The sequence below is a fragment of the Anomaloglossus baeobatrachus genome, chromosome 6 (genome assembly GCF_048569485.1).
Source record: "Anomaloglossus baeobatrachus isolate aAnoBae1 chromosome 6, aAnoBae1.hap1, whole genome shotgun sequence".
Classification (NCBI taxonomy): Eukaryota; Metazoa; Chordata; class Amphibia; order Anura; family Aromobatidae; genus Anomaloglossus; species Anomaloglossus baeobatrachus.
Window position 1 is genome coordinate 126,868,684 of NC_134358.1, and position 21,756 is coordinate 126,890,439.

Below are 21,756 nucleotides of genomic sequence, written 5' to 3' on the forward strand. Positions count from 1 at the left end.
ACGGGAGGATGGGACAGGAGGCAGAGAGGGAGAAACGGGAGCATGTGAGAGGAGGCGGAGGAGAGGGGGAAACGGGAGCATGTGAGACGAGGCAGAGGAGAAGGGGAAACGGGAGGATGTGAGAGGAGGCAGAGGAGAGGAGGAAACGGAAGGATGGGACAGGAGGCAGAGGAGAGGAGTAAACGGGAGGATGGGACAGGAGGCAGAGGAGAGGGGGAAACGGGAGGATGGGACAGGAGGCAGAGGAGAGGGGGAAACGGGAGGATGGGACAGGAGGCAGAGGAGAGGGGGAAACAGGAGGATGGGACAGGAGGCAGAGGAGAGGTGGAAACGGGAGGATGGGACAGGAGGCAGAGAGGGAGAAACGGGAGCATGTGAGAGGAGGCGGAGGAGAGGGGGAAACGGGAGCATGTGAGAGGAGGCAGAGGAGAGGGGGAAACGGGAGGATGTGAGAGGAGGCAGAGGAGAGGGGGAAACGGGAGGATGTGAGAGGAGGCAGAGGAGAAAAGGAAACGGAAGGATGGGACAGGAGGCAGAGGAGAGGAGGAGACGGGAGGATGGGACAGGAGGCAGAGGAGAGGGGGAAACGGGAGGATGGGACAGGAGGCAGAGGAGAGGGGGAAACGGGAGGATGGGACAGGAGGCAGAGGAGAGGGGGAAACGGGAGGATGGGACAGGAGGCAGAGGAGAGGGGGAAACGGGAGGATGGGACAGGAGGCAGAGGAGAGGGGGAAACGGGAGGATGGGACAGGAGGCAGAGGAGAGGGAGAAACGGGAGCATGTGAGAGGAGGCGGAGGAGAGGGAGAAACGGGAGGATGGGACAGGAGGCAGAGGAGAGGGAGAAACGGGAGGATGTGAGAGGAGGCAGAGGAGAGGGAGAAACGGGAGGATGTGAGAGGAGGCAGAGGAGAGGGAGAAACGGGAGGATGTGAGAGGAGGCAGAGGAGAGGGGGAAACGGGAGCATGTGAGAGGAGGCAGAGGAGAGGGGGAAACGGGAGGATGTGAGAGGAGGCAGAGGAGAGGAGGAAACGGAAGGATGGGACAGGAGGCAGAGGAGAGGAGTAAACGGGAGGATGGGACAGGAGGCAGAGGAGAGGGGGAAACGGGAGGATGGGACAGGAGGCAGAGGAGAGGGAGAAACGGGAGGATGGGACAGGAGGCAGAGGAGAGGGAGAAACGGGAGGATGGGACAGGAGGCAGAGGAGAGGTGGAAACGGGAGGATGTGAGAGGAGGCAGAGGAGAGGGAGAAACGGGAGGATGTGAGAGGAGGCAGAGGAGAGGGGGAAACGGGAGCATGTGAGAGGAGGCAGAGGAGAGGGGGAAACGGGAGCATGTGAGAGGAGGCAGAGGAGAGGGGGAAACGGGAGGATGTGAGAGGAGGCAGAGGAGAGGAGGAAACGGGAGGATGGGACAGGAGGCAGAGGAGAGGGGGAAACGGGAGGATGGGACAGGAGGCAGAGGAGAGGGGGAAACGGGAGGATGGGACACGAGGCAGAGAGGGAGAAACGGGAGCATGTGAGAGGAGCCGGAGGAGAGGGGGAAACGGGAGCATGTGAGAGGAGGCAGAGGAGAGGGGGAAACGGGAGGATGGGAGAGGCAGAGGAGAGGGGAAAACGGGAGGATGGGACAGGAGGCAGAGGAGAGGGGAAAACGGGAGGATGGGACAGGCGGCAGAGGAGAGGGGGAAACAGGAGGATGGGACAGTAGGCAGAGAGGGAGAAACGGGAGCATGTGAGAGGAGCCGGAGGAGAGGGGGAAACGGGAGCATGTGAGAGGAGGCAGAGGAGAGGGGGAAACGGGAGGATGTGAGAGGAGGCAGAGGAGAGGGGGAAACGGGATGATGTGAGAGGAGGCAGAGGAGAGGGGGAAACGGGAGGATGTGAGAGGAGGCAGAGGAGAGGGGGAAACGGGAGGATGTGAGAGCAGGCAGAGGAGAGGGGGAAACGGGAGGATGGGACAGGAGGCAGAGGAGGGGGGAACTGGGAGGATGGGACAGGAGGCAGAGGAGAGGGGGAAACGGGAGGATGGGACAGGAGGCAGAGGAGAGGGGGAAACGGGAGGATGGGACAGGAGGCAGAGGAGAGGGGGAAACGGGAGGATGGGACAGGAGGCAGAGGAGAGGGAGAAACGGGAGCATGTGAGAGGAGGCGGAGGAGAGGGGGAAACGGGAGCATGTGAGAGGAGGCAGAGGAGAGGGGGAAACTGGAGGATGTGAGAGGAGGCAGAGGAGAGGAGGAAACGGGAGGATGGGACAGGAGGCAGAGGAGAGGGGGAAACGGGAGGATAGGACAGGAGGCAGAGGAGAGGGGGAAACGGGAGGAAGGGACAGGAGGCAGAGGAGAGGGGGAAACGGGAGGATGGGACAGGAGGCAGAGGAGAGGGGAAAACGGGAGGATGGGACAGGAGGCAGAGGAGAGGGGGAAACGGGAGGATGGGACAGGAGGCAGAGGAAACGGGAGGATGGGACAGGAGGCAGAGGAGAGGTGGAAACGGGAGGATGGGACAGGAGGCAGAGGAGAGGGGGAAACGGGAGGATGGGACAGGAGGCAGAGAGGGAGAAACGGGAGCATGTGAGAGGAGGCGGAGGAGAGGGGGAAACGGGAGCATGTGAGACGAGGCAGAGGAGAAGGGGAAACGGGAGGATGTGAGAGGAGGCAGAGGAGAGGAGGAAACGGAAGGATGGGACAGGAGGCAGAGGAGAGGAGTAAACGGGAGGATGGGACAGGAGGCAGAGGAGAGGGGGAAACGGGAGGATGGGACAGGAGGCAGAGGAGAGGGGGAAACGGGAGGATGGGACAGGAGGCAGAGGAAACGGGAGGATGGGACAGGAGGCAGAGGAGAGGTGAAAACGGGAGGATGGGACAGGAGGCAGAGAGGGAGAAACGGGAGCATGTGAGAGGAGGCGGAGGAGAGGGGGAAACGGGAGCATGTGAGACGAGGCAGAGGAGAGGGAGAAACGGGAGGATGGGACAGGAGGCAGAGGAGAGGGAGAAACGGGAGGATGGGACAGGAGGCAGAGGAGAGGTGGAAACGGGAGGATGTGAGAGGAGGCAGAGGAGAGGGAGAAACGGGAGGATGGGACAGGAGGCAGAGGAAACGGGAGGATGGGACAGGAGGCAGAGGAGAGGTGAAAACGGGAGGATGGGACAGGAGGCAGAGAGGGAGAAACGGGAGCATGTGAGAGGAGGCGGAGGAGAGGGGGAAACGGGAGCATGTGAGACGAGGCAGAGGAGAGGGAGAAACGGGAGGATGGGACAGGAGGCAGAGGAGAGGGAGAAACGGGAGGATGGGACAGGAGGCAGAGGAGAGGTGGAAACGGGAGGATGTGAGAGGAGGCAGAGGAGAGGGGGAAACGGGAGGATGGGACAGGAGGCAGAGGAGAGGGGGAAACGGGAGGATAGGACAGGAGGCAGAGGAGAGGGGGAAACGGGAGGATGTGAGAGGAGGCAGAGGAGAGGAGGAAACGGGAGGATGGGACAGGAGGCAGAGGAGAGGGGGAAACGGGAGGATAGGACAGGAGGCAGAGGAGAGGGGGAAACGGGAGGAAGGGACAGGAGGCAGAGGAGAGGGGGAAACGGGAGGATGGGACAGGAGGCAGAGGAGAGGGGAAAACGGGAGGATGGGACAGGAGGCAGAGGAGAGGGGAAAACGGGAGGATGGGACAGGAGGCAGAGGAGAGGGGGAAACGGGAGGATGGGACAGGAGGCAGAGGAGAGGGGGAAACGGGAGGATGGGACAGGAGGCAGAGGAGAGGGGGAAACGGGAGGAAGGGACAGGAGGCAGAGGAGAGGGGGAAACGGGAGGATGGGACAGGAGGCAGAGGAGAGGGGAAAACGGGAGGATGGGACAGGAGGCAGAGGAGAGGGGGAAACGGGAGGATGGGACAGGAGGCAGAGGAAACGGGAGGATGGGACAGGAGGCAGAGGAGAGGTGGAAACGGGAGGATGGGACAGGAGGCAGAGGAGAGGGGGAAACGGGAGGATGGGACAGGAGGCAGAGAGGGAGAAACGGGAGCATGTGAGAGGAGGCGGAGGAGAGGGGGAAACGGGAGCATGTGAGACGAGGCAGAGGAGAAGGGGAAACGGGAGGATGTGAGAGGAGGCAGAGGAGAGGAGGAAACGGAAGGATGGGACAGGAGGCAGAGGAGAGGAGTAAACGGGAGGATGGGACAGGAGGCAGAGGAGAGGGGGAAACGGGAGGATGGGACAGGAGGCAGAGGAGAGGGGGAAACGGGAGGATGGGACAGGAGGCAGAGGAAACGGGAGGATGGGACAGGAGGCAGAGGAGAGGTGAAAACGGGAGGATGGGACAGGAGGCAGAGAGGGAGAAACGGGAGCATGTGAGAGGAGGCGGAGGAGAGGGGGAAACGGGAGCATGTGAGACGAGGCAGAGGAGAGGGAGAAACGGGAGGATGGGACAGGAGGCAGAGGAGAGGGAGAAACGGGAGGATGGGACAGGAGGCAGAGGAGAGGTGGAAACGGGAGGATGTGAGAGGAGGCAGAGGAGAGGGAGAAACGGGAGGATGGGACAGGAGGCAGAGGAAACGGGAGGATGGGACAGGAGGCAGAGGAGAGGTGAAAACGGGAGGATGGGACAGGAGGCAGAGAGGGAGAAACGGGAGCATGTGAGACGAGGCAGAGGAGAAGGGGAAACGGGAGCATGTGAGAGGAGGCAGAGGAGAGGAGGAAACGGAAGGATGGGACAGGAGGCAGAGGAGAGGAGTAAACGGGAGGATGGGACAGGAGGCAGAGGAGAGGGGGAAACGGGAGGATGGGACAGGAGGCAGAGGAGAGGGGGAAACGGGAGGATGGGACAGGAGGCAGAGGAGAGGGGGAAACGGGAGGATGGGACAGGAGGCAGAGGAGAGGGGGAAACGGGAGGATGGGACAGGAGGCAGAGGAGAGGGGGAAACGGGAGGATGGGACAGGAGGCAGAGGAGAGGGGGAAACGGGAGGATGGGACAGGAGGCAGAGGAGAGGGGGAAACGGGAGGATGGGACAGGAGGCAGAGGAGAGGGGGAAACGGGAGGATGGGACAGGAGGCAGAGGAGAGGGGGAAACGGGAGGATGGGACAGGAGGCAGAGGAGAGGGGGAAACGGGAGGATGGGACAGGAGGCAGAGGAAACGGGAGGATGGGACAGGAGGCAGAGGAGAGGTGGAAACGGGAGGATGGGACAGGAGGCAGAGAGGGAGAAACGGGAGCATGTGAGAGGAGGCAGAGGAGAGGGAGAAACGGGAGGATGTGAGAGGAGGCAGAGGAGAGGAGGAAACGGAAGCATGGGACAGGAGGCAGAGCAGAGGAGTAAACGGGAGGATGGGACAGGAGGCAGAGGAGAGGGGGAAACGGGAGGATGGGACAGGAGGCAGAGGAGAGGGGGAAACGGGAGGATGGGACAGGAGGCAGAGGAGAGGGGGAAACGGGAGGATGGGACAGGAGGCAGAGGAGAGGTGGAAACGGGAGGATGTGAGAGGAGGCAGAGGAGAGGGAGAAACGGGAGAATGTGAGAGGAGGCAGAGGAGAGGGGGAAACGGGAGCATGTGAGAGGAGGCAGAGGAGAGGGGGAAACGGGAGCATGTGAGAGGAGGCAGAGGAGAGGGGGAAACGGGAGCATGTGAGAGGAGGCAGAGGAGAGGGGGAAACGGGAGGATGTGAGAGGAGGCAGAGGAGAGGGGGAAACGGGAGGATGGGACAGGAGGCAGAGGAGAGGGGGAAACGGGAGGATGGGACACGAGGCAGAGCAGAGGGGGAAACGGGAGGATGGGACACGAGGCAGAGCAGAGGGGAAAACGGGAGGATGGGACAGGAGGCAGAGGAGAGGGGGAAACGGGAGGATGGGACAGGAGGCAGAGGAAACTGGAGGATGGGACAGGAGGCAGAGGAGAGGTGGAAACGGGAGGATGGGACAGGAGGCAGAGGAGAGGGGGAAACGGGAGGATGGGACAGGAGGCAGAGGAGAGGGGGAAACGGGAGCATGTGAGAGGAGGCGGAGGAGAGGGGGAAACGGGAGCATGTGAGACGAGGCAGAGAGGGGGAAACGGGAGGATGTGAGAGGAGGCAGAGGAGAGGAGGAAACGGAAGCATGGGACAGGAGGCAGAGGAGAGGAGTAAACGGGAGGATGGGACAGGAGGCAGAGGAGAGGGGGAAACGGGAGGATGGGACAGGAGGCAGAGGAGAGGGGGAAACGGGAGGATGGGACAGGAGGCAGAGGAGAGGGGGAAACGGGAGGATGGGACAGGAGGCAGAGGAGAGGGGGAAACGGGAGGATGGGACAGGAGGCAGAGGAGAGGGGGAAACGGGAGGATGGGACAGGAGGCAGAGGAGAGGGGGAAACGGGAGGATGGGACAGGAGGCAGAGGAGAGGGGGAAACGGGAGGATGGGACAGGAGGCAGAGGAGAGGGGGAAACGGGAGGATGGGACAGGAGGCAGAGGAGAGGGGGAAACGGGAGGATGGGACAGGAGGCAGAGGAGAGGGGGAAACGGGAGGATGGGACAGGAGGCAGAGGAGAGGGGGAAACGGGAGGATGGGACAGGAGGCAGAGGAGAGGGGGAAACGGGAGGATGGGACAGGAGGCAGAGGAGAGGGAGAAACGGGAGGATGTGAGAGGAGGCAGAGAAGAGGGGGAAACGGGAGGATGTGAGAGGCAGAGAGGGGGAAACGGGAGGATGTGAGAGGCAGAGAGGGGGAAACGGGAGGATGTGAGAGGCAGAGGAGAGGGGAAAACGGGAGGATGGGACAGGAGGCAGAGGAGAGGGGAAAACGGGAGCATGTGAGACGAGGCAGAGGAGAGGTGGAAACGGGAGGATGTGAGAGGAGGCAGAGGAGAGGAGGAAACGGAAGGATGGGACAGGAGGCAGAGGAGAGGGGGAAACGGGAGGATGGGACAGGAGGCAGAGGAGAGGGGGAAACGGGAGGATGGGACAGGAGGCAGAGGAGAGGGAGAAACGGGAGCATGTGAGAGGAGGCGGAGGAGAGGGGGAAACGGGAGCATGTGAGACGAGGCAGAGGAGAGGTGGAAACGGGAGGATGTGAGAGGAGGCAGAGGAGAGGAGGAAACGGAAGGATGGGACAGGAGGCAGAGGAGAGGAGTAAACGGGAGGATGGGACAGGAGGCAGAGGAAAGGGGGAAACGGGAGGATGGAACAGGAGGCAGAGGAGGGGGAAACGGGAGGATGGGACAGGAGGCAGAGGAGAGGGGGAAACGGGAGGATGGGACAGGAGGCAGAGGAGAGGGAGAAACGGGAGCATGTGAGAGGAGGCGGAGGAGAGGGGGAAACGGGAGCATGTGAGAGGAGGCAGAGGAGAGGGGGAAACTGGAGGATGTGAGAGGAGGCAGAGGAGAGGAGGAAACGGGAGGATGGGACAGGAGGCAGAGGAGAGGGGGAAACGGGAGGATAGGACAGGAGACAGAGGAGAGGGGGAAACGGGAGGAAGGGACAGGAGGCAGAGGAGAGGGGGAAACGGGAGGATGGGACAGGAGGCAGAGGAGAGGTGGAAACGGGAGGATGGGACAGGAGGCAGAGGAAACGGGAGGATGGGACAGGAGGCAGAGGAGAGGTGGAAACGGGAGGATGGGACAGGAGGCAGAGAGGGAGAAACGGGAGCATGTGAGAGGAGGCGGAGGAGAGGGGGAAACGGGAGCATGTGAGACGAGGCAGAGGAGAAGGGGAAACGGGAGGATGTGAGAGGAGGCAGAGGAGAGGAGGAAACGGGAGGATGGGACAGGAGGCAGAGGAGAGGGGGAAACGGGAGGATGGGACAGGAGGCAGAGGAGAGGGGGAAACGGGAGGATGGGACAGGAGGCAGAGGAGAGGGGGAAACGGGAGGATGGGACAGGAGGCAGAGGAGAGGGGGAAACGGGAGGATGGGACAGGAGGCAGAGGAGAGGGGGAAACGGGAGGATGGGACAGGAGGCAGAGGAGAGGGGAGGATGGGACAGGAGGCAGAGGAGAGGGGAGGATGGGACAGGAGGCAGAGGAAACGGGAGGATGGGACAGGAGGCAGAGGAAACGGGAGGATGGGACAGGAGGCAGAGGAAACGGGAGGATGGGACAGGAGGCAGAGGAGAGGTGGAAACGGGAGGATGGGACAGGAGGCAGAGAGGGAGAAACGGGAGCATGTGAGAGGAGGCAGAGGAGAGGGAGAAACGGGAGGATGTGAGAGGAGGCAGAGGAGAGGAGGAAACGGAAGCATGGGACAGGAGGCAGAGGAGAGGAGTAAACGGGAGGATGGGACAGGAGGCAGAGGAGAGGGGGAAACGGGAGGATGGGACAGGAGGCAGAGGAGAGGGGGAAACGGGAGGATGGGACAGGAGGCAGAGGAGAGGTGGAAACGGGAGGATGTGAGAGGAGGCAGAGGAGAGGGAGAAACGGGAGGATGTGAGAGGAGGCAGAGGAGAGGGGGAAACGGGAGCATGTGAGAGGAGGCAGAGGAGAGGGGGAAACGGGAGCATGTGAGAGGAGGCAGAGGAGAGGGGGAAACGGGAGGATGTGAGAGGAGGCAGAGGAGAGGAGGAAACGGGAGGATGGGACAGGAGGCAGAGGAGAGGGGGAAACGGGAGGATGGGACAGGAGGCAGAGGAGAGGGGGAAACGGGAGGATGGGACACGAGGCAGAGCAGAGGGGAAAACGGGAGGATGGGACAGGAGGCAGAGGAGAGGGGGAAACGGGAGGATGGGACAGGAGGCAGAGGAAACGGGAGGATGGGACAGGAGGCAGAGGAGAGGTGGAAACGGGAGGATGGGACAGGAGGCAGAGGAGAGGGGGAAACGGGAGGATGGGACAGGAGGCAGAGGAGAGGGGGAAACGGGAGGATGGGACAGGAGGCAGAGGAGAGGGGGAAACGGGAGCATGTGAGAGGAGGCGGAGGAGAGGGGGAAACGGGAGCATGTGAGACGAGGCAGAGGAGAGGGGGAAACGGGAGGATGTGAGAGGAGGCAGAGGAGAGGAGGAAACGGAAGCATGGGACAGGAGGCAGAGGAGAGGAGTAAACGGGAGGATGGGACAGGAGGCAGAGGAGAGGGGGAAACGGGAGGATGGGACAGGAGGCAGAGGAGAGGGGGAAACGGGAGGATGGGACAGGAGGCAGAGGAGAGGGGGAAACGGGAGGATGGGACAGGAGGCAGAGGAGAGGGGGAAACGGGAGGATGGGACAGGAGGCAGAGGAGAGGGGGAAACGGGAGGATGGGACAGGAGGCAGAGGAGAGGGGGAAACGGGAGGATGGGACAGGAGGCAGAGGAGAGGGGGAAACGGGAGGATGGGACAGGAGGCAGAGGAGAGGGGGAAACGGGAGGATGGGACAGGAGGCAGAGGAGAGGGGGAAACGGGAGGATGGGACAGGAGGCAGAGGAGAGGGGGAAACGGGAGGATGGGACAGGAGGCAGAGGAGAGGGAGAAACGGGAGGATGTCAGAGGAGGCAGAGAAGAGGGGGAAACGGGAGGATGTGAGAGGCAGAGAGGGGGAAACGGGAGGATGTGAGAGGCAGAGGAGAGGGGAAAACGGGAGGATGGGACAGTAGGCAGAGGAGAGGGGAAAACGGGAGGATGGGACAGGCGGCAGAGGAGAGGGGGAAACAGGAGGATGGGACAGTAGGCAGAGAGGGAGAAACGGGAGCATGTGAGAGGAGCCGGAGGAGAGGGGGAAACGGGAGCATGTGAGAGGAGGCAGAGGAGAGGGGGAAACGGGAGCATGTGAGAGGAGGCAGAGGAGAGGGGGAAACGGGAGCATGTGAGAGGAGGCAGAGGAGAGGGGGAAACGGGAGGATGTGAGAGGAGGCAGAGGAGAGGGGGAAACGGGATGATGTGAGAGGAGGCAGAGGAGAGGGGGAAACGGGAGGATGTGAGAGGAGGCAGAGGAGAGGGGGAAACGGGAGGATGTGAGAGGAGACAGAGGAGAGGGGGAAACGGGAGGATGGGACATGAGGCAGAGGAGGGGGGAACTGGGAGGATGGGACAGGAGGCAGAGGAGAGGGGGAAACGGGAGGATGGGACAGGAGGCAGAGGAGAGGGGGAAACGGGAGGATGGGACAGGAGGCAGAGGAGAGGGGGAAACGGGAGGATGGGACAGGAGGCAGAGGAGAGGGGGAAACGGGAGGATGGGACAGGAGGCAGAGGAGAGGGGGAAACGGGAGGATGGGACAGGAGGCAGAGGAGAGGGGGAAACGGGAGCATGTGAGAGGAGGCGGAGGAGAGGGGGAAACGGGAGCATGTGAGACGAGGCAGAGGAGAGGTGGAAACGGGAGGATGTGAGAGGAGGCAGAGGAGAGGAGGAAACGGAAGGATGGGACAGGAGGCAGAGGAGAGGAGTAAACGGGAGGATGGGACAGGAGGCAGAGGAAAGGGGGAAACGGGAGGATGGAACAGGAGGCAGAGGAGGGGGAAACGGGAGGATGGGACAGGAGGCAGAGGAGAGGGGGAAACGGGAGGATGGGACAGGAGGCAGAGGAGAGGGAGAAACGGGAGCATGTGAGAGGAGGCGGAGGAGAGGGGGAAACGGGAGCATGTGAGAGGAGGCAGAGGAGAGGGGGAAACGGGAGGATAGGACAGGAGACAGAGGAGAGGGGGAAACGGGAGGAAGGGACAGGAGGCAGAGGAGAGGGGGAAACGGGAGGAAGGGACAGGAGGCAGAGGAGAGGGGGAAACGGGAGGATGGGACAGGAGGCAGAGGAGAGGGGAAAACGGGAGGATGGGACAGGAGGCAGAGGAGAGGGGGAAACGGGAGGATGGGACAGGAGGCAGAGGAAACGGGAGGATGGGACAGGAGGCAGAGGAGAGGTGGAAACGGGAGGATGGGACAGGAGGCAGAGAGGGAGAAACGGGAGCATGTGAGAGGAGGCGGAGGAGAGGGGGAAACGGGAGCATGTGAGACGAGGCAGAGGAGAAGGGGAAACGGGAGGATGTGAGAGGAGGCAGAGGAGAGGAGGAAACGGAAGGATGGGACAGGAGGCAGAGGAGAGGAGTAAACGGGAGGATGGGACAGGAGGCAGAGGAGAGGGGGAAATGGGAGGATGGGACAGGAGGCAGAGGAGAGGGGGAAACGGGAGGATGGGACAGGAGGCAGAGGAGAGGGGGAAACGGGAGGATGGGACAGGAGGCAGAGGAGAGGGAGAAACGGGAGGATGGGACAGGAGGCAGAGGAGAGGGAGAAACGGGAGGATGTGAGAGGAGGCAGAGGAGAGTGAGAAACGGGAGGATGTGAGAGGAGGCAGAGGAGAGGGGGAAACGGGAGGATGTGAGAGGAGGCAGAGGAGAGGGAGAAACGGGAGGATGTGAGAGGAGGCAGAGGAGAGGGAGAAACGGGAGGATGTGAGAGGAGGCAGAGGAGAGGGAGAAACGGGAGGATGTGAGAGGAGGCAGAGGAGAGTGAGAAACGGGAGGATGTGAGAGGAGGCAGAGGAGAGTGAGAAACGGGAGGATGTGAGAGGAGGCAGAGGAGAGTGAGAAACGGGAGGATGTGAGAGGAGGCAGAGGAGAGTGAGAAACGGGAGGATGTGAGAGGAGGCAGAGGAGAGTGAGAAACGGGAGGATGTGAGAGGAGGCAGAGGAGAGTGAGAAACGGGAGGATGTGAGAGGAGGCAGAGGAGAGGGGGAAACGGGAGGATGTGAGATGCAGAGGAGAGGGGGAAACGGGAGGATGTGAGATGCAGAGGAAAGGGGAAACGAGAGGATGGGACAGGAGGCAGAGGAGAGGGGGACAGGAGGCAGAGAGGGGGAAAAGGGAGGATGGGACAGGAGGCAGAGGAGAACATAGGATGGGACAGGAGGCAGAGGAGAGGGGGAACAGAGAATGGGACAGAAGGGTGACATATAACAGTTTGGTGCTATCCCCTCTGCAGCCCTCAGATCCGTTATTACAGCAGTATCCAGGCACCATTTTCATAGATTATCGCAATTTACAACACAAAAAAAAATAAAAATCGGATTTATCATAATCCGATTATTCTGGGAAATCGGAAGTGGTCAGTTGGCGTAGATCCGTCCGTCTCCTCGCCATGGTGCACACGGCAGCCTCTCCTGTGCTGACACCGGGCGGCGGGTTACACAGCGCGGGCACAGGAGCCGGCATCTCCCCCTCCAGTCCCCACCACCCGGCCCCGCACACTGGAGGCGCGAAAGCCTCTGATTTACTCCGGAGCTCTCGCGAGATCTGCGCCGCTTCCATGTTGCCACGTTCAATCCTCCTGGAACGCATAAGAGAAATCACAGCTCCGGGGCAGGCCACGCCCACTATTGTGCTTTATTGGGGTCAGGGCTTAGTAAATGTGCGCTTCCCGGAGGCGTATTCATCAATTAAACCACGCCTACCTCTGGCTGCTATTGGGCCAAATCTGCTGTCAGTCAGGAAATTGGGCGTGTCTCCTGAAACGGAGAGCGGGGGAGGTGGGTGGTCACGTAACAAAGCGTGGCTCAGGCTCGGTGCAGGCTGAGGTGCAGGTGAGGAGCTGACGGCGGCTGTCATCACTTCCCGGAGGAGACGCGCTTGCTGCTCGCTCTTATTTCCTTCTATTTACCTCTAATACCCACAACAACAATCATGGCTCCCAAGAAAGGCAAAGCAGTGAAAAAAGGTCAGTGCGCCTTCCATGGTCGGGGACTTTGACCTGGCAGCGGCTTATGCAGGTCTTTAGTAACAGCAATATCTGTGGAGCGGGGCATCATGGGAAGTGTAGTTCTCCCACCTTCCTGAGCCCCTGGATGGTGCTGGCACGCAGGGTGTCCCCATAGTCTGCTGTGCAGCCTCAGGCAGTGGGAGCTGGAGACAGAATGACACTGGCTTCTTGTTACTTTGTAGCAGTCAGTTCCTTCCCATGCACATACAGGGTCAGTGCTGTGTGGTCACAGCCGGCACCGGCCGCCCCTTCCAGGTTGCCGCCTGCTGCGTTGGGTACTTTGGCCACAATTTGTTAAGTTGCATTTTCCTCCATGATTGCAGCCATGTTTAGCTTCATAGTGGAAATGAATGAGTTGCGTCGTAAATGTCAATTTTTGTAATGGGCGCTGTCCAGAAGCATGGGAGTAACTGTAACCATAGCAACTGTAGGGTCCAGGGTGTGTGGGGGGCCTAGTTACATGTCACAGGATGGTGGGGTTTCTGCTATTAATTGCTATGTGCCCACAGCTATCTTAGGTTTTTAATAGTATTGGTCTTCTCATTTATATGTATAAATACATGTGTGGTCAATATAAAGGACTGGCACATTACTTATTTCTTCCAAAGACAATACTAAGGACCAGGGGGCACTCACTGCGAGTGGAAGAAAGGTGATTCCGGCACTAAATAGGAAAGGGTTCTTTACAGTTAGAGCAGTCAGACTGTGGAATGCCCTACCACAAGAGGTAGTAATGGCAGATAATATAACAGCTTTTATAACAGGGCTGGATGATTTCCTCAGAACACACAACATTGTCTGTTATAAATGACTTGGGCTATGTTTACACTTTGCATCTGTTGTAACTACAAAGATGCAGTGTTTTTGGCCAAACTACCCACAAAAAAACACATCAAAAAATGCATGCGTTTGTGTTTAAGTTTTTACCTCATTTGCCCAATGCGTTTTTTAAATCAAATCTATTGACTGGAAAGGCTCAAACGCTGGAAAAACACAAAGGATTGACATGCTGCATCTAAAAGATGCAGCCAGAAAGACAGTGCGGACAGCAAAATAGAAATCTCATAGTCTTTGCTGGGAGAAAGAAATGCATGCATATAGGTACAGCTTTGTGATCTCAAAAACACTGCAAAAGATGCCCCGTGTGAACATAGCCTAAATGACAAAATGTATAATTGATGGAGCAAAATTGAGCTAGAAGGACCTAGATGTGTCTGGCACCCTGCGCCCACTGCTGTCGTGGCTCTCCTTGAGCCGTGTCTGGCACCTTGCACCCACTGCTGTGGTGGCTTTCCGTGAGCGGTGACTGGCACAATGCGCCCACGCTGTCGTGGCTGTCCGTTGTCAGTGACCCACTGCTGTCGTGGCTTTCCGTGTCAGGCACCTTGCGCCCACTGCTGTCGTGGCTCTCCTTGAGCCGTGTCTGGCACCCTGTGCCCACTACTGTCATGGCTTTCCGTGAGCGGTGACTGGCACCCTGCGCCAACTGCTGTCGTGGCTGTCCATGGGCAGTGACTGGCACCCTGCGCCCACTGCTGTCATGGCTTTTTGTGATTGGCACCCTGCGCCCACTGCAGTTGTGGCTCTCCTTGAGCAGTGTCTGGCACCTTGCGCCCACTGCTGTCGTGGATTTCCGTGAGCGGTGACTGGCACCCTGCGCCAACTGCTGTCGTGGCTGTCCATGGACAGTGACTGGCACCCTGCGCCCACTGCTGTCGTGGCTTTCCGTGATTGGCACCCTGCGCCCACTGCTGTTGTGGCTCTCCTTGAGCAGTGTCTGGCACCTTGCGCCCACTGCTGTCGAGGATTTCCGTGAGCGGTGACTGGCACCCTGCGCCATCTGCTGTCGTGGCTGTCCATGGGCAGTGACCCACTGCTGTCGTGGCTGTCCATGGGCAGTGACCCACTGCTGTCGTGGTTGTCCATGGGCAGTGACCCACTGCTGTCGTGGTTGTCCATGGGCAGTGACCCACTGCTGTCGTGGTTGTCCATGGGCAGTGACTCACTGCTGTCGTGGCTGTCCGTGGGCAGTGACCCACTGCTGTTGTGGCTTTCCGTGATTGGCACCCTGTGCCCACTGCTGTGGTGGCTGTCCGTGAGCGGTGACTGGCATCCTGCACGTCGTGGTTCTCTGAGCAGTGACTTCCCCCTGTGCTGGGTGGGTGCAGTTCTGTAACTATTCCAGCTGAACTGTCTTTGGGCGGTGATCATTACCATGTGAAAGGACATCTGGAATTTGCTCAGCAGTGATCGCAGATTAATGATTGCAGGACAACTCCCAGCACCCTCTGCACAGACATGGCTTTCTGGTGCCTAAATCATGTTGGGTTTTTTACTTTTTATGCTGACGGTTCTGGCCATGAAGTCAGACGTCTGAAGTCCTCCGGTAACGTGGACCGGACCCAGAATTGTTTCCAGATATGAAATACATTTAAAATAAGCAGGCGCTGTGATCAGCCTTCTCGAGATGTACGGAAATGAAGAATGAATGGAGTGCTGTCTTCAGGTGGGGAGGAAATCCTTCCCATGTGGCTCTCCAGCCTTGCTCACGTGTCACTTTGGAAGAGGGTCTGAGATTCCGGGGGAGGAGCTGTGGAGCAGCCGTGCACCTCCCTGCTGTGCTAAGCTGGATCCAGATGTTGTGTGGCTGAGGACACAGGGCATTACAGGCCGGGGATGGACGCAGCGTCCTGAGCCTTCCTGATGTCTCACATCCTTTCTAGTTACAGGTTAACGGGACATACTAAAAAGAATGATGAAAAGGAATAAATAAAAAGAATGAAGATAACTTATTAGGTGTATATTATGTAGATGTATAAAAGGTTTCTTTGGCCAGTTAGACATGGAATGAACAATATATATGAGCATTATAGGTGTGGAATGATCATGAAATATCTGTAGATAATAGGAAAATGAACACATGGCATATAACCAGGTGTATATTATGTTACCTGAGCATTATAGGTGTGGAATGAACATGAAATATCTTTAGACAATATAAAAATGAACGCATATGGCATATAACTATAATATATATATATATATATATATATATATATATATATATATATATATATATATATATATATATATATATATATATATATATATATATATATATATATATATATATATATATATATATATAATTTTATGGTTATATGCCATATGTGTTCATTTTCCTATTATCTACAGATATTTCCTGATAATTGCACACCTATAATGCTCATATATAATGTTCATTCCATGTCTAACTTGCCAAAGAAACCTTTTATACATCTACGTAATATACACCTAATAAGTTATGATCTTCATTCTTTTTATTTATTTTTTATCATTCTTTTTAGTATGTTCCCAGGTTAACAAGGGCAGGTGATTGCAGTTCACACTCCAGTTCACCTGTGTTCATCACGGTTCAGGCCTTCACCCTTTATCCACTTCTTATCAGTTTACACGTATGACCTCTCACCAGGGCTGTGGAGTCGGTAAGCCAAACCTTCGACTCCGACTCCGACTCCGACTCCTCAAATTCTCTTGCACCGACTCCGACTCCGGCTCCGACTCCGACTCCTACATATATTGCTTATAGTTAGGTGAAAAATTTATTGTAGTACATGAATATGTGTATGTGAACATTAGACATTTAATAATTTTTATGATACAATAATCAAGATATTTGGATAGAACATAAAATATATTTATTGGATACAACTTTAGAACACAAAAAACTGTAATAAATTGTAAATATGTAATACACTATGTAATATACAGTAGATTACATATATATCTTGTGTGTGTATATACACTGTGTATATATATATAATATTACATATTTACAATTTATTAGTTTTTTGTGTTCTAAAGTTGTATCCAATAAATATTTTATGTTCTATCCAAATATCTTGATTATTGTATCATAAAAACAATTAAATGTCTGATGTTCACATTATACTACAATAAATTTTTCACTTAAATATAAGCATTATACTAAATGTTATTATTTAGTAAAATATTCAGCACATTCTGCATTGCACTCCTGTCCCCAATTTATTATATATTTTAGGAGTCGGAGTCGGTGCATTTTATACCGACTCCAACTCCGACTCCGACTCCACCAAAATGAGCTCCGACTCCGACTCCACGACTCCGACTCCGACTCCACAGCCCTGCCTCTCACCGCTTATTGTCTTATAATGTGCACAGAAAACCTGTTTCCGTGTCTGGATCTTATTGATTTGGTTTTCCTGTTACACCTCATTCAGACTTCTGTTTTTCATGTACAGAACATGTTCCCTTTATAACAGGGGTCTCAAACTTATCTGGGTATATAGGCTGCACATAGAAAAAAAATATATATTTGGGGGGCTGCATTCTTTGCAGGACCAAGTGACATTTTAAATAATACCATATATTTTTTTTTTTTTAAAGAATTTTCACTTTTTTTTTTAAAAAAAAAAAAAAATTTAAATGGCATTCATCATATGGGTTATGGTACGGTTTTATATCTTGAATCATAACAGATGTGGTGATAACATTTACTTTTTTTTATTTTAGGTGCAATATAAAAAAGCATTTTTTTAAGCATGGTAAAAAAGTTCATCCCTTCATTTTATTTATTTAGAATTTTTTTTTCTTAAGTTATCCTTTTTTGTAAGTAATATTGTTTTGCAATTGGCAATCAAAATATATATGTATATGTGTATATATATATATATATATATATATATATATATATATATATATATATATATATATATATATATATATATATATATATATATATATATATATATATATATACATATTTGTAATTTTCTCATGGGGTCCTCTTCTTGCAGTATTGTGCCCTATCCTGAGACCCTTCTTGCAGTATTGTGCCCTATCCTGGTCCCCTTCGTGCAGTATTGTGCCCTATCCTGGTCCCCTTCGTGCAGTATTGTGCCCTATCCTGGTCCCCTTCGTGCAGTATTGTGCCCTATCCTGGTCCCCTTCGTGCAGTATTGTGCCCTATCCTGGTCCCCTTCGTGCAGTATTGTGCCCTATCCTGGTCCCCTTCGTGCAGTATTGTGCCCTATCCTGGTCCCCTTCGTGCAGTATTGTGCCCTATCCTGGTCCCCTTCGTGCAGTATTGTGCCCTATCCTGGTCCCCTTCGTGCAGTATTGTGCCCTATCCTGGTCCCCTTCGTGCAGTATTGTGCCCTATCCTGGTCCCCTTCGTGCAGTATTGTGCCCTATCCTGGTCCCCTTCGTGCAGTATTGTGCCCTATCCTGGTCCCCTTCGTGCAGTATTGTGCCCTATCCTGGTCCCCTTCGTGCAGTATTGTGCCCTATCCTGGTCCCCTTCGTGCAGTATTGTGCCCTATCCTGGTCCCCTTCGTGCAGTATTGTGCCCTATCCTGGTCCCCTTCGTGCAGTATTGTGCCCTATCCTGAGACCCTTCGTGCAGTATTGTGCCCTATCCTGGTCCCCTTCGTGCAGTATTGTGCCCTATCCTGGTCCCCTTCGTGCAGTATTGTGCCCTATCCTGGTCCCCTTCGTGCAGTATTGTGCCCTATCCTGGTCCCCTTCGTGCAGTATTGTGCCCTATCCTGGTCCCCTTCGTGCAGTATTGTGCCCTATCCTGGTCCCCTTCGTGCAGTATTGTGCCCTATCCTGGTCCCCTTCGTGCAGTATTGTGCCCTATCCTGGTCCCCTTCGTGCAGTATTGTGCCCTATCCTGGTCCCCTTCGTGCAGTATTGTGCCCTATCCTGGTCCCCTTCGTGCAGTATTGTGCCCTATCCTGGTCCCCTTCGTGCAGTATTGTGCCCTATCCTGGTCCCCTTCGTGCAGTATTGTGCCCTATCCTGGTCCCCTTCGTGCAGTATTGTGCCCTATCCTGAGACCCTTCGTGCAGTATTGTGCCCTATCCTGAGACCCTTCGTGCAGTATTGTGCCCTATCCTGAGACCCTTCGTGCAGTAATGTGCCCTATCCTGAGACCCTTCGTGCAGTAATGTGCCCTATCCTGAGACCCTTCGTGCAGTAATTTGCCGGATCCGCAATAGTCCCCGTGTGGTCCCGGCCTTAGAGTAGTTGTGAGCGAGCTCTACCATGCTTCTAGAAAAATGCTTGAGTTGCCCATTGACTTCCATTATACTTGGTAAACGAGTTGAGCCTGTCCGAGCATCCAACTGCTTGTAATGAGCACCCACGTTTGGTAGTGCTCGCTCATCACTAATTTAGACAAACTTGAGAACAATATTTGAAAGAAAAAGGCCTTTGGGTCATTCCACATCAAGTGGACCAGTTTTAAAAATCGTCCCCACTCGACCTTCTCCGATTTTTGCTGAAAATGTATAAGGATGTACATGTATGTTTGAAAAGAGGTTCTGTAAATTTTTAGGGCCAGATCTCAAATACATTGGGCACTGTTGACCTTTCACTGGAGGTCCCACCAACCCTGCGGCTTCAGCTATGAGGATTTTGCAAACTTTGGCACATAGCCATTAGAGTTCTATACTGGCTATGATGCTGAAATTTGGCATACTAGCTCAACTTTTGCTGCTAAACGCGATAAAATTATTACCAGCTATGACAAAACAATATTTTGGCCGCAATTTTGTGTCAAAGTAGCTTGCAAAACGCCTCGCATAAAATTTATGCCTAACTTTGCCCATATATAACTCAAGACCAAAAACCAATAGTAACTGGTGCTTTACCCTGTACCCCAAACATCTACATGACTTTGCATTGCTGCAATATCACGGTCAAAGCATATGTATTTGTGGAAATATTCACACCCACATATGATGACAAACTTTAAAAAAAACGAATTTTACCTATTTTTAGGTCAAATTTCTCAAAAAGGGTACCCCTAAAATATATTAATTTTGATATCATTAGAAAGAGCACATTTTTCTCTACAAGGATCATTGGGGTTTTTTTTTTTTTTTTTTTTTTTTTTTTGGAGTCTCTCAGTTTAAGAAAAGAAAAATGCCACTGAACATGGTGTTATTTATTAATACGCAATGAATGGTAACTGCACTATTCAAACCCTTGCGTTGGTCCATGGTGGTTATACCACAACCAATTCCCTAAGAATTGGTCTTATCCTATTAAGAATTGTAATAATGCTGTCTTTTGAGAATTAGCAGCCCCATCGCCTAGGAGCCATGGCCGATAGCCGTGCAAGGCAAGTCGCGGGCGGTCTCTTTATCGCAGGTTCCGAAGCCTGAGGGTGGGTGTCTTTGCCTAGGATCCCAAGCCTAATATTGGGTATCTTTTGTTGGTTCCCAAGCCATAATGTTCAGTCTAAGTGGTCTGGAATTGTTGCTGAATTTGCAACATAATGGGTTCAGAGAAGCTGTATTGTCGGCCCATTGCTGTTGCAGCTGGTGCTGGAATTATTGCAATGATCGACTGCTCGGGAATCCAGCATGTATCATTTCTCACAGGCCAGTGAAAGAAGCTGGTCCATGAGGATGCATAAAATTTATTAATGCATCATGGTCGTCAACTGAAATTTCAGAAATATTTCCAATCCACCAGTTCCTATCGTAAATGCAGGCCATGTATTGCCCTGGCAGGAGGTTTGCAATTGGCACAAAAGGCATTTCTGATCTGACAGATCCATCTACATGGGCAATGAAAGACGATGGCTCATTTCACACCCTTGAAATGCCAATCTTTTTGTCATCAATTGGCACAACTGGTGATTTTCTCTTGTTCCAGCAATTGTATGTCCATCTTTGAACCTTTCCTCTTGAACTACCCGTATTTCGTCAAGTTTTATTTTGTTCCAAAAGAAAAAAATTAATTCCATGCAGTTGCTCGTTGCAAAAGTTGAATAAATCCACTGGGGTCAGTATTTGGTTTTCAGTTGGGCGTTGAAGACTGGCACAAGCTGCCAACCTCTTTGCTGTCCCTCCAATCCCATCACAGGGCGACTTTCCATGACTGGTACCGAAAAATTCCATTCAGCGCTGATATTGAAATCGCCGTTGTGGTGGCACAAGTTGAGAAACTTTTTTGAAATTTTTGTACTGGGCTGCAGATCCATCGCTGAAGCAACAATTCCAGACCACTTAGACTGAACATTATGGCTTGGGAACCAACAAAAGATCCCCAATATTAGGCTTGGGATCCTAGGCAAAGACACCCACCCTCAGGCTTCGGAACCTGCGATAAAGAGACCGCCCGCGGCTGGCCTTGCACGGCCATCGGCCATGGCTCCTAGGCGATGGGGTTGCCAATTCTCGAAAGACAGCATTATTACAATTCTTAATAGGATTATAATACCAATTCTTAGGGAATTGGTTGTGGTATAACCACTATGGACCAACGCAAGGGTTTGAATAGTGCAGTTACCATTCATTGCATATTAATAAATAACACCATGTTCAGTGGCATTTTTCTTTTCTTAAACTGAGAGACTCCAAATAAACCCCAATGATCCTTGTAGAGAAAAATGTGCTCTTTCTAATGATATCAGAATTAATATATTTTAGGGGTACCCTTTTTGAGAAATTTGACCTAAAAATAGGTAAAATTCGTTTTTTTTTTTTTTTTTTTTTTAAAGTTTGTCATCATATGTGGGTGTGAATATTTCCACAAATACATATGCTTTGACCGTGATATTGCAGCAATGCAAAGTCATGTAGATGTTTGGTGTACAGGGCAAAGCACCAGTTACTATTGGTTTTTGGTCTTGAGTTATATATGGGCAAAGTTAGGCATAAATTTTATGCGACACGTTTTACAAGCTACTTTGACACAAAATTGCGGCCGAAATATTGTTTTGTCATAGCCGGTAATAATTTTATCGTGTTTAGCAGCAAAAGTTGAGCTAGTATGCCAAATTTCAGCATCATAGCCAGTATACAACTCTAATGGCTATGTGCCAAAGTTTGCAAAATCCTCTTAGCTGAAGCCGCAGGCTTGGTGGACCCTCCAGTGAAAGGTCAACAGTGCCCAATGTATTTGAGATCTGGCCCTAAAAATTTACAGAACCTCTTTTCAAACATACATGTACATCCTTACAAATTTTCAGCAAAATCGGAGGTCGAGTGGGGACCACTGGTCCACTTGACATGGAATGACCCCTTTTATATACATAGAAAAAGCATTATATCTTTAAGTTTAGCTAATCATATTACATACTGTATA

The 21,756-nt window shown here is 53.8% G+C and overlaps 1 protein-coding gene across 3 annotated transcripts in view; it reads left to right on the top strand.

Moving 5' to 3' along the window:
- The first annotated feature begins 12,355 nt into the window (after positions 1 to 12,355).
- Positions 12,356 to 21,756, top strand: part of ASPH (aspartate beta-hydroxylase) — a 303,114-nt gene continuing 293,713 nt past the window's right edge. Inside the window, exon 1 of one of the 3 annotated variants that reach the window (XM_075353241.1) lies at positions 12,356 to 12,570. In XM_075353241.1, coding sequence (XP_075209356.1) covers positions 12,537 to 12,570 — 34 coding nt within the window. In that variant the 5' untranslated portion in view covers positions 12,356 to 12,536. The remainder of the gene's footprint in view (positions 12,571 to 21,756) is intronic. The other 2 variants (XM_075353243.1, XM_075353244.1) reach the window with 2 other exon arrangements.